Source organism: Lissotriton vulgaris, chromosome 1_1 (assembly GCF_964263255.1).
Source record: "Lissotriton vulgaris chromosome 1_1, aLisVul1.2, whole genome shotgun sequence".
NCBI classification, from domain to species: Eukaryota; Metazoa; Chordata; class Amphibia; order Caudata; family Salamandridae; genus Lissotriton; species Lissotriton vulgaris.
The window spans coordinates 1084388028-1084401114 of NC_141685.1; the positions used below are offsets into that span (position 1 = coordinate 1084388028).

Sequence of the window (13087 nt, forward strand, 5' to 3'; positions counted from 1 at the left end):
TTTACTGGAAAAAACCTACAGTTGAAGTGACTTTATGGGTAGGAATTGGTATAAAACATTAAAGTATTTTTTTTAAATAATAAAATCAGAAATTCACTTAAAAAATGGATTGTGAGACTTACAAAACAAAATCTAAAAAACACTTGTAGTTCCAGTTAGTTAGCTCCGATATGTGTTGTTTGTATGGGTCTAAACAACAAGAAAGTAAAGCACTAAGTGTATGGCCCCATTTTCCCTTCCAAACAATAAATGTAAGGTGCGTCTAACAATATATATAGCACAGGCAACAGTGCAGGCTTTACACACACTGTTCAAGGTGTTGTTTAGTAGTGGTGTTCGATGTGCATGGGTACATCATATATTATGCTCTAATTTCTTATGTTTTGAGTATTAAGTACATTTAGCATTTCACAGATATTTAAATTTTGGGATACTTCCTTAAATGGAGATTTGTTGGATAATAAGATTAGTAATTTCAATGACATTTTGGTGAAATTCATGTCAAATTTCAGAATTCTATTGGACATCTGTACATTTGCATTAGCTTTTACGTAAAAACAAAAATCAACATCATACTGACAAATCAGTGAGACTCAACTTCAGATAGACTTTCATCTAGCTGTACAGGCAGGTGTAAACAATAGAGATAATGAATAAATCCTGAACATTCTATGACACAGAGTGGCCCTACTATGGATTCTAGATGACACCGGAAACACCTTATAAACTATCTCTCCCTGGTATTTATCCAGGGTACTTACTGTAACATTACTGACCTTAGTGTTCACTTGCACGGGACTGCCTTTATATGGTGTTCATCAGGGCACAAGTCGTAAAAAAAATAAGTGGGGGGGGGACGCTGGCACCGGAAGTGACGTCACGACAGGAAGTGACGTCATGAAAGGTGCCGAGCTCCTCGTTCCAGAGAGGCAAAAGAGCGAAGTCCAGCAGTTTGGCGGGGGGAGGGGGGGCCTGGGGGGGGGGGGGGGGGCACGCCGTCCACCCGCGTGGTACCCCAACTCGAGCCCTGGTGTTCATCTAGGACACATACACATTTCCACTTTTAAGACACACCAGTGGTTTTTGGCAGATGATCATTTTTACAGAACCTTTCCTTCTAGTTAATACAGCACCTATTGTTGTATCCATAGGTGGTACCCTTAAGTTCTATTCCTCTTGTCGGACAGCTTTTGTCTACCCAAATCTGGCCGATTAGCTAAAAGTACTTCCTCACAGTAAATAGATCAGCTTGCTTACAAAATGGAGGAAACAATTTCCGAACCAGAAAGTCCCATATCCTTCTCTCTGAAGTGGAGCATATGCTAACCTCACAAGTTATCTGCCTCTAGGGATTCTTTCAGTCTGGGCTCAACTAGAATCATGATGGCGAGTTAATGTGCAGACATGGGGGCTCTGCTGTCTTATCACAATGCAGCATACTCACAATAGCTAATTGCAAATTAGTAGTGTAATGCCTCTTCACGACAGATGGCTACTGCACTCAACAGCTTCGCTAAAATATATATATTTTTTAATGTATTAACTAAGGAAAATTCGTACTAACAGGCTCCCCCCTAGTAAGCTTATGGCTGATCAAACATCTGTCCAGATTGATATCATTTCTAATCGCTGCTGGCACTTAATTTAATCTCTGGTTATCTGCACAGTGCTGGAGTCTGATGCAAACACTTCCAGGCTGACATAGCAAGACAGTACAGACTTAAGGAAAGGGAGACAACAACACAAAGACGATGGACATTAAGCTCACATTTGAACATGGCTTAGGAGCTAGGACACTTGATTGTGAATTTGGCATTTTCTCAAAATCAACTTGTTTAGGATTGATACATTTAACAGCAAAAATCCTTGCAGCCTCAATGAGAACCTTGAGCAGTATTAAATATCAGATACACATTCCCAATCTGCTCTTTGGCCCATGCATGTTAGGGTGCGCCTGGCGGAGACAGAGAATGTGCACTCAATTACAAAAACAAAGTGTGGTTTCCAGTGTAGGAGTAAACCTGTACCACATTTCGAAGCCGCACATTACAGAAATGCAACCAGTTGGTTGAAATCCCTGACAGTGCACCCCTTCATATCTGGTGGTCTCCCAGTTCTTTGCCAACGCACCCACACTTCTAATATAGCGTGGGTGAACAAGCAGTAGGGTTTCCTCATTTGCATGTAAACACCCTCTTAGGATATTGCAGCCACATTAATTGCACCGGCATAATCCATATTATAGAAGTGGCTTAGCAAGTGTCTGCAGACCTTTCTGTGATATTAGAGCACATGGACAAGATAAAAAGCAGACGTAAAATGGTGGCATTTTGCATAATATAGCCTCAAGATCCATGTTGCCACCTCTAAAGCATTTTGGGATTTGTGGGTGGTTGTAATTATATCAGAACCAGAAATAATTTTACCACTTTAACAGACAGAGTGCAGCAGCAGTGCTAACGCCCCCAAAACATTGCACATACTGGGCATAGACGTGCACCTTTGGTGTGCTAGAACACCTGATAATGGGAGCTGGTTTCTTTTTGTGATGTGTTGACTTTGTGAGGGAATTTTAAAACTACCTCCAGGATATCCACCCTTAGGTAAAAATGTTTGAATTACGGATTCCTTCAGTAGGGTGTAAAGCAATGGTGGATGTGTCATGAGAAATTACCGATCTCACATCCTAGTGGTAGTCGACATGTTTCAGCCAATGAAGAGTGCTTTCTTCAGGACCAAGGTGCTATGGACAAAGCCCTATACAGTGAACACACATAAATGCATGTGTTGTAGCATTCGAAATTTAGGATGGTCACCCAATTTTTTGTACCTGAAAAAGTGGAGCACAATGAGAAAGTCATGCATAAATACATGGTAGTTTAAAATAATGATGAGGATAATGCAGAGCAAGCGCAGGTTGTGTGCGCTGTGCAAAATGCATTGGTACTTCCGGTATTGTAGGCACGCATGTGGTACTTAAGAAGCATGCAACAGTATAAGCACTTCCAATATTGTAGGCAAGAGTGTGGTACTCAAGACACGTCAATTCCGGCGAATATTCCTTTAGAGTTTGACGGACATATTTGTGACATACATGCCAAAATTCTCATTCCTGTTGCTTGCCACAAAAAGCAAGCTGCGACATAAGAGTACTTTAATGAAGTCACTCTGCGGCAAATTGTGCCCATTCTATTAAAAAACTGTTATTGTCGATACTCTAATATGGCAGAAAAACGTGCGAGACACATTCAAGCAATGTATTGCCCCTCAAAGCTTCAAGTGAGGCAGAATCACTTGTATGACCCGAGGGGACAGTATCTCTCCTCGTGTGTTGCAACACATGGTTTGTGTCATTAGTACCACTGGGCAAAATCCCCTCTGTCCGTAAGGACCTACACCCCTAAACATTTTCTCGTGTCTACTATGGCGTGTGCATAATTCCTTCCAATGTACATATCGGCATTCCTCCACCTCGGTCTTCTGTTTCACCCCACTGTGACAGTTACACCAGGTTGAATAGCGGTCCATTTTAAAGCTAAACCAAAGCAGGAAATTTGGACAGTGGTTTGCTGCTACCGAATTCCCCCCCACATGCCTGTGGTTAAAGAAGATACAACTGTTGGGAGAGAAACAGCAGTCAAACATCATATTGGCCACAAGGGAGGGTGCACCAATGAGAAGCTATTCTACTGCTGATCAGTGTTATCCGTTTTGAGAAATCCTTGTTCCGGGTGCCAGTGGTTTTGTGCGCGATCTTGCATTCAGCTGGGTATGTACCCAGATATGGTGCTGAAGTGGGCTAAAGAAGCTGTGCAGAGAGTAAAAACTAAAATTTCCAGTGTCTTCGGTTTATTTTTTAATTTAGTGGGGGAAGCCTCAACTACAATTTGGCCCTCTGCTACATAGAGGAGTGCTCAATCACTAAACAATATGGCCATCTAGATTCCTCCTGGGGAAAGCAAGAAGGTTGTACATAGGACACCACAGTGTATTTAGCCTTTCTATATATTTTGGTACCCTACCAAATACATAACAAAATAAAAACTATGTGCTGCATTTTTTAGAAATAATTTATTTAAGTTGCATTCAATTAAATAATCAAACTCCTTGTAACACGTTATAAAAAAAGAATAAAGGTTTGAACACAGGCAAGACACATGGAAATAATACACACTAATAATGTCGGTCTGCGTGCCTCGTACAATACCTTTTCTTTCTTGACAACTACTTTATGGACTCCTCTAGCCAGGTTTACTGCCCAGTACCAAATATTATGCATCTCTTTTAGAGACATACTTGCAGCAATGGGGCAAGGTGAAAGAAAGGCGACATGCCACCTACCAAGTCTTCTTTCCGGACCCTGCAACTACCTGAACATCTTTAGCACTGAACCTGGATAGCACTGGAACTGAATGTCTACACAGTTCTCTTACAATGTTGGAGAAAAATGTTTTTCGAGCCATCCTTATTTGACTGTGCCAGCTCCTCCCCCAAAATATTCCCGCTCAAAGCGCTTGAAGTCTGCATCAGTGAAGATGCTTGGCTCCTCCTTCTCCTTGGGTTTCTCTGGTGGCCGATCAGATGCCTTCCGGCCTCGGTTCTGGCTCAGCACCTGCCAAGCGAAAACAGAAGAATGAAGCTTGCAGAAATGTGAAATTAGAGCAACAGGGGGACCCACATTATCCCTCAAGTGTTAATAATTGACTAAGAAAAAAGAAAATGGCTTGAGTACAGGAAATGAAATTGAACAGGAGAGTAGAAGAGGAAGTTGTTGTTCAGGGTGCGACTTTGACAGAAAATAGGCCCGGGTACCAACATCAAAATATCCCTCAGAAAATCAGATAGCTAGAAAGGTGCCCCACATTTGGAAATCATGGTAGTGTTAAATGTGTAATGACAAGCTTTATGTAGTGTCCCCTCCAACAAAGACAGGATGATCAGGTAAGTCAGAAGTATTTATTTATAAAAAAGCAGACAGGCACGTCTGCTACTTCATCCGTTCTATTCAATTTGGCTAACTGACACTAGAGCATTCCAGCCTTCCTGCCCGCCCCTGGTAACAATCACTCATGAGGACCACCTACGTGCACCAGGAGAACCAGATGCCACACATCCTCCCCCTTTAACAAACATAACAAAAGATAATACAGATATCCACTACACAGTTGAACCTTACATATGACAGAACTAAACTATGTGTGCAAATACGAATACCACAGACAAAGAAAATGAATAACACCCTTAAGAGTACATTTTATCATTTCTTAAACAGTTTAACCCACAGGAAAATCCTCAAACGTCTTAGGACACAAGACAGTCCTTCCCCTACTACTAGTCTTGAACTTGCCACACCGTGGTCGCACCTAGCAAGCCTTTTGAAATCCCAGACCTTCGCATTAGACAATTTACAAGAGCAAGCAAAAACCTCTACCACTCGAAGAGGCCTGGTTAACTTACTATTGCCCTTCTTGACCTTGCAATCAATCTTGACACTCACCCAATCATCCTTCTGCAAGGAAACACTTTCCACATTTCTCTTTTCATCATGGTAATCCTTATTGGCTCTTTGCGCTAACAAAAAGATTCTTCATAATCACCGCAGGAGACCACTTACTTTTCAAATCTCTAGACACCCATACTTTATTATCCTTTGTGAACGGTTCACGTCCTCTCAACACTTTAAATGGATTATAACTGGTCACCAACAGAGTAATTCACTTACTTCTCCTAATTCTTACCAGCATTCACAGCTGCTTGTACACTACCTATAATCACACAGTTGAACCTCTATACACAACCATTCCCTTCAGGATGGTATACTGCCGTGTGCAAGGCACACACCATTCCTGGAGAGGAATAATTCCACTTTGTCTGCCCTAAACTGTGGACCATTGCTACTCAATAACTTCTTAGACATACCCTCCCCTCAGAAAGGCCCCCTCCAAAAATGAGCCATCTACTTCTGCATCCACTTTAAAAAACACTCCAACTTTCGGCCACTTGGAATACAAATTCATAAAGACAATGACAAATGTGACCTCCCCGCCCACTCTGTCCAGAATAGAGCCCAAATGTCAACAGCTAATGATTGACAAGGACCTTCTGTTAACTCGGTCACACCTAACAGAGCGGTCTTAACATCTTCTGGGATTTGTCAGCACCAGAGCAATTACTGCATTGTCGCACAAAGCTTTCGATAGCAGAGTCCAACCCAGGCCGCCAGTAAAAATTCTTGATCCTTTTTTATAAATGCCCCCTGTTGTGTTTTATCTAGGACCCTAATCAAAATATCTCACATTTAATAATAAGCCACTGCAAACCAAATGCGGCGAGGCTACTTCCTTAGACTCCTAGAAAGCACAACAAGTTCTTACAACATACCAAATCTTCAGCAACCTGGGAATTCCCCGTGCCTTTGTTTTGATTTGTCATTAGAACTCCTACATGCACTGAAAGAACGGTCACTACTTTAATTAACGTCTTATGTCCAAACCTTACGTCAAACACGGCACCTTCCAGGTATAAATATACCAGCGTTTGCCTTAAGCAACACACAGTGGTGTGGAGAAGAGCAGCTATCTACGTATCCGAAGCCCAGCTGATGAGTGCCGAAGGAAGCCGTCCCTCCCAACTGACGCACTGAGAAAGACACTGTCTTTTTCTCCTGCCGAGAAAATCCAGCTCCGGTGTTTCCAGTCTCCCTCGCGGGATACTGGGAGATCGAGTCCTGAGAGCGAGATACAAGAGCTCCTCGATTCTAGAAACCAAGGTACGGAGCGGATTAGATCCTTAGAGAATTCTTGGGTCCGATACTTGGCAACAATCTAAACTTAACTTAAACTGCAGCCCATCTACTCCTTCCCACGTACTAGGCTTAGGTTAGGTACACCGGGATAGGCGTATTTAGAAGCACCAGTTGAGTATGTTTAGTCAAGCTTTTATCTATGTATGTAACTGTATATATTTTATACCTTTTTAGTGTCATATGGCTCAGAAACCATATCAGTGCTTTTACAGTATTATTTTATAATACTCCTTTTACTGTACGCACTTTACTTTATAACAAGTATTGCAATCATAGCAATTCATTTCTCTTGCATGAGAAAGAAGACTGTTCAATAAATAACACCTTTTATTGAAACGCTCGTCTCTCTATTTCTCTGCACTCTGGTGAAACTAAGTATGCACAACTGACTGAGTGAAATAGCTATCTATTGTTTTCACACGACTCTGGAGATATACTCCTTATTCTGGGGGAGCAAAGTGGTCATGTTTATGCGGTTGTCAGAAGCGGAATCCCTTCTTGTCTTATCAGGGAAGTTCACTCCTCCCTGTTCATTCGAGAAAGTTTCTAGTGACCTCCGAGCTAGCTGGCAAACCTAAATTAAGTCTAACATTTTCAATAGAGACCTAGTCGACCTCAGTCCTACGTCTAAGCTATCGTTTATATTATTCCAATGCGCAGAGCCTATTGGGAAAATAGGAACTACACTACACCCCCATGCATTAACTCCAGAATCCTTCCTTTCAAATCACATGAAAGAACTACTTTAAACCCCCCTCAACAAAAGTCCTTTATCAGACACAGACAAATCTTCTATGAGATACCAAAATGTCTCAACTTCGACATCAAGTATGTTCTTGGCAAGCCATTCTTCAACCACAAACTTCTTAATTTCTTCCATAACCGTATCCTCTCTGTAGTTCTCCAACCACTCGATCTCAAGAATGGCAATGCTTTCCTCAGCAATAATAGACACACTGTACTGGTCCCACTCATCCATCAAAGGAACCTCCCCACTAACAGGGGACCTACTTAAGAAATCTGCTACCTTATTCTTACGTCCTGGAAAGTACTCCACTTTGTAATTATAATAATCAAGTAACTGGAGTGCATCCTTGTCAACCTGGAAGTAGCACAAACAGACCCTTCCCTAGATAAAGCATTCACCAAAAGTAAGTGATCAGCGGGCACCAAGAAATCACAACCCTATACGTACTGTCTAAGCGTACTCATGACAGAGTACTCCACCTCCGTTGGGGATAAAGAACGCAAAGCAAATGCAACTGTTTCCTCCACTTCCTTCCCATTCTTGATAGACACCTGGCTCAGCACTGCCCCTAAACCCTTACCACTAGCATCCGTAGTAAGTATAGTACTAGAATTAAGATCAAACCCTTGCAAAGGAAGTGCAGTGCATATGTCTCTCTTAATGCGAAGAAATTCCTATTTCAGTTCCTCATTCTATTTAAAAAGTATTTCATTCTTTTAACAATTGCCTTAACCCAAACGTCTTCTCTGCAAATCTTTTTTTTTTTTTTTACAAAATTTGAAATAAAATTAAGAGAAATCTACAAACCTAAAAATTCCTTTATCACTAACTACATGAACCAGATAGGTCACTGATTACATGCAGAATTTGCATTTATTCCATTCCGCTGCGAAACCATTTTAACTTAATATTGCTAAAACTTCCCTCAGCCTACCACCATGTTCCTCCCTGGTGCGTCCCATCACTAAGATGTCGTCCTGAAAAAACTTAACACCACTTTGTTTATTAAACAGTTTTTGCATGAGTTCTGGAACACCGCAGCTGCTGAGGCCAGCCCAAACAGCATGCATAAGAACCTATAAGTGCCAACAGATGTGAAACGCTGTCAAATTCCTGATAGTGTGATGAAGCTCCACTTGATGGTAGGCTGAGGACAAATCCACAGTAGAAAACAATTTCACTCCTTTTGTCTCAGACAACAATTAATTGATTTTCGGTAGGGGAAACTTCTCTACCATGATATTCTTGTTTAAATCGAGAAAGTCAATGCATATAAACATTATTTTACTGCAAAAACGGAGGTCTCTAAAAACTCAAGGGAACTGTTTGCAGTGGTTAATCTTTCTACATTTCCAGAAGCACAAAATCCTATGATTAGTCAACAGTTCTGCAATAATCTGGCATCCTCCTTCTAAGCCAAGGTTAAATCAGTCTATGACTCCTCTGTAGTTCCCAACGGCCCCATCGGTTCCCTCGCTCTTTCTATCACTATCTCTGACCTGCTTGGTCCATCAGTTAGTCCCACCCCTAAAAATAAAGCACATTTCCAATCTTCCTTTTCCGCTTTGACTGCAGGTCAGACGCTGGACTATTTAAAACAAGGTAAATCCAGATCCAAACAGAATACCTGTCCTCCCAGAATCATGCATCTGGCACCTAATAGAAGGGCACCTTACATGCATGTTTAATCAAATATTTCGGTCAGGAGTGGAAAATTGCCTTGATATTCCCGCTCTTAAAAGAATCAAATTTAGATGCAAGGAATCCAAATAAATATAGGCCTATATCTCGCTTAGCATTTCAAGCCCACATTTTTGAGAAGGCCATCAATCATGAACTGAGTACCCTCATAAATAACAATCAGATCCTGAACCCAACACAGTTTGAGTTTTGTGGTCATCATAATACAGAGCTCGCTGTAATTACTGCCACCGAAGAACTCAGGTAGACTATAGAGGAAATGCAGATTTTATTTTATTAGAACTATCGGCTGCTTTCAATACGGTCAACCATGATCTTCTGGTTGGCTGACTTGCCTCCATTGGCCGTAAAGATGAAGCCTTAATCCGATTAACTTCGTTCCTCATTAACCGAGCCCAGTTAGTGGCCTTGGGAGACTTTCTCTCTCCATCTTTCTCCCGACCATGCAGTGTGCCACAGGGTTAATCATCAAGCCCCACTTTACTTAATGTATATGCAATGCTCCCTGTTTTCCGTTTTCACTTATTTTTACAGATCAATAAAGACAGAAAACCATTTATTTTCATGACTGTCTTTATTTTTAGGTCTAGTTGAGAGACCCTTTGCCATCCATCCACTTTTTACGATGCAGATTTTCGATTGTTCACGTGAATCCCAATCACGTGACCTGCTCTGATGCACGAGCCTTCCCCCTGCCAGCAGCCTTTCTCCCTTCACAGCCATCTGTTCCTCTCTCCCCGCCCCCCCCCCCCCCCCGGCCGTCACTTATTCACGGCTGCAGGCCGTCCTAATTGCATTTTTTTCAGCCTGGCTACTTCGGCCGCAGGCCGTCCTAATTGCATTTTTTCAGCCTGGCTACTTCAAAGGGTTCGGGTTCGGCTGCCCCGCCCCCTGCAATGCCGAGAGCTTCTTTTGCGTTTCTTTTTTGCTCTCTCTCTCTGCTTCGGTCTGGTTTCTGCTTGTATCTTTTATGTAACGTATGTAATCCTTAGTCCTCATGTTTTGCAACTAGTTCTTATGTAAAGCGCTCTGACACATTCGGGTAAAGTTCGCACTTTATGAAATCGCATTAAATAAAAAAAGCAGTCAATTGATCCTTCACATCCCATATGCTTGTTTATCTTTCCTCTTCTCCATACATTCCTCACTCTTTTGTCTAAGCTTTCTTTTTCTACTGGTATCGATCCTTGTTTTTTATCACAACCGAGGGGCCTCCTGCCCTTGACTAAATCTCTTTCTTTCACACCCTGCTCTGATCATTGTTGTATTCAGCGCCTACTTGCCCTGAAGGCGTTTAAGTGCTTTACCCGTGCACCGGTCACATTAAACAAGGGCTCATTAATTTACAGTCACAGCGGAATTAAGTCATGTGCCAAGAATCACTGGCTGCTGAGCCAACGCCGAGACTCGAATCGGACGCTCCAAAGTCTCCTGCTCTGGCTGCGACATCACACCCTCCCTCACAATTTTATTTATTGATGAGGATCCCCTCCCCCTCGAACCATTATGAGCATAAGTGCCTGGGACGTTTTACTGGTGTCTTTCTAGCGGTTATTTTAATTTCTCTTAATTCTCTTAATATAGCTTGTATTTTATCTTTGATCAAGCTGAAGCCTCTTAGCTCGTCGTCTTCAGTGACTTCTCCCTGTTGCTGCTCGCCCCTCTCTCTCTGCCGCCGTCTGTCTGTCTAGGCTGCTCTCCGACTGTCTCCAGTGGTCTCTTTCCGCTGCTGGTACCCCCTCTCTCTTGGATGCCCTTTGCCTGTTCCGGTTGCTCTCTGACTGTCTCCAGTGGTTCTCTGCCGCTGTTCGCCCCGCTCTCTCTGCCGCCCTTTTCTGTCTCTCCTGCTAGCTGTCTCCAGTGACCTATGTCTGCCTCTGCTAGCCCCTCTGTCTTTGCCACTGTCTGCCTGTCTCAGCTGCTCTCTACCAGTCTCCAGTGGCCTCTCTCTCTGCCTCTGCTCACCCCTCTCGTCCACCCCGGACCCTCTGCCCCAGCTGTAGTTCCAGGTCCGCACAGGAGGCTGGTGACTGAGTCCGTGCTGGTTTTTTTTTTAGATAACTTCGATTGTGACCCGAGCAGATGAGGACAAACACCACTGCCACAACATTCTCACCCTCATATTCATGAGTGAATCACATGCTTTGGTGTTCGTCCGTTCACATTTCTTTCCCATCCTTCTGGTTCTTGCAAGTGATTAGTGGGTTTTCACGCTTGTTTATTTTCTGCCTGTACTTAAACTTTCCATCCAGTCAACAAGCAGTACTTTCTTTCTGTTCCACCAGTCTATGTACATTTTTTCCAAGTCTGTCGCAAAGCTTTCAGTCTCTCGTGCATGTGTATAGCGCACTTTGTGGCTGTCTCTGTAGGAAGGTACATCCTGACTATGGTTGCCCCCAACTTTTTGCCCTGTGTTTTAGCTGGTTTTGGACATAGTCGACCTGGGACCCTGCCAATCAGGACCCCAGGCCTACTGCTCTCTCTTTAAAATGGATTCCATGTACCCTAGGTGCATTTCCAATTGGTACTGGGCCACCTTATCAGACCCCGTAACGCAGGGCATAGGTGTACCCAGGGCCGCCAGGGGCTGAAGCATGTATTATGCCACCCCTGGCTGGCCTCCTAAATTTGACACAACTGGCTGCACGACAGCTGGGGCGAAGACGTGTAACCACCCTTCGCTTTAGGTATAGTAGCTCTATATCTAACCATACAATGGACACCCGAGTTCCTATCAGTCACTCCTATGGCAGGCCTTAACGATCCTGAAGGCAGAGTGCGTGGGCTCGTGTGAGCTAGGTTCAGGCCCGAGCCGAGCCCGGTTGCAGCTTGCGGAATCAAGACCCAATAGCTGTTCCATGGTAACGCGTACCATATCGGTAACTCCGGTGTCGCGTTACCCAGGCATGTCGAGTAAGGTGTCATACGAATCGGGGTGCTGCCCTCTCACCAATGCTGGCGACGAGGTTAGCATTCCACCCTTCTAGAGGGACACGACATGTACGTAACTGTGAACCCCGGTTAAAGTTAACTGAAGCCTCAGCTCCACAAAATGGATGCTGCCACCACAGACACGAGTCTGACCTCCTGCTGCTGGGAGTCCTCCCAGCGAGGAGCACTTGGACAAAGGGTTTCCTGTCGAGGGCGCTGTTCGCACCGTCCCAGACAGGGTTTGTGTATTCTGGGTAGGTAGGGCTTTGGCGAGAAGGTGACTGCGGAGTGGCACCCCGGTGCTCACTACGCATCTGCCGGTTAGAACCAGTTCCAGGGGCGACAGCCCTGGCCTGGGGAAAGTCCAGCAGGGGAGAGGGGCGTAACTACCCCCCTTCCTGGTCCCACCCTTAGGGCAGGACCTAGTCATGTACCCACCCCTTTCTTTAGAATAAAGACCGGAGCGGGGACCCTTCCAAATTAGATCATCTTTGATTCAAGAACTACTTTCTACGAAAGGACATTCAAGACTCTTCTCAAGATTTCTCCCTTGTGACTAAGGAGTAGTCACCCTGCATCAGCGGGCACCAACTAAGAACTCTGCGGTTTGCTGTAAGTCCTTCCTCAAGGAATCCGACGGCCCAGCTCGACGAGAACCGGCTTCCCTGGCACCTCTGACCTCTACCCACGTCATCAGCTCAGCTGTGATCTGTGGGTGCGACGAGACCTCGAGGGACCGGCCATCATCAGAACCTGCACGCTCTTAAAAACCAGCACGACCATCGAGGTAACTCTCTGGTGAGTGCTCTGGGGTCCGAGAAGCCCCGAACCTGAGCCGCTCCAGCACCGAAGTGCAGTCTCCCAGCATCTCCACGATCTGCGTGGGGCCCTTCTGCTCGCTG

General features: G+C 44.1%; 1 protein-coding gene across 2 annotated transcripts in view; it reads right to left on the reverse strand.

Moving 5' to 3' along the window:
• Positions 1-4049: 4049 nt before the first annotated feature.
• Positions 4050-13087, reverse strand: part of RPS19BP1 (ribosomal protein S19 binding protein 1) — a 38112-nt gene continuing 29074 nt past the window's right edge. For both annotated transcript variants that reach the window (XM_086963462.1, XM_086963460.1), the window contains exon 4: positions 4050-4612. In XM_086963462.1, coding sequence (XP_086819588.1) covers positions 4466-4612 — 147 coding nt within the window. In that variant the 3' untranslated portion in view covers positions 4050-4465. The remainder of the gene's footprint in view (positions 4613-13087) is intronic.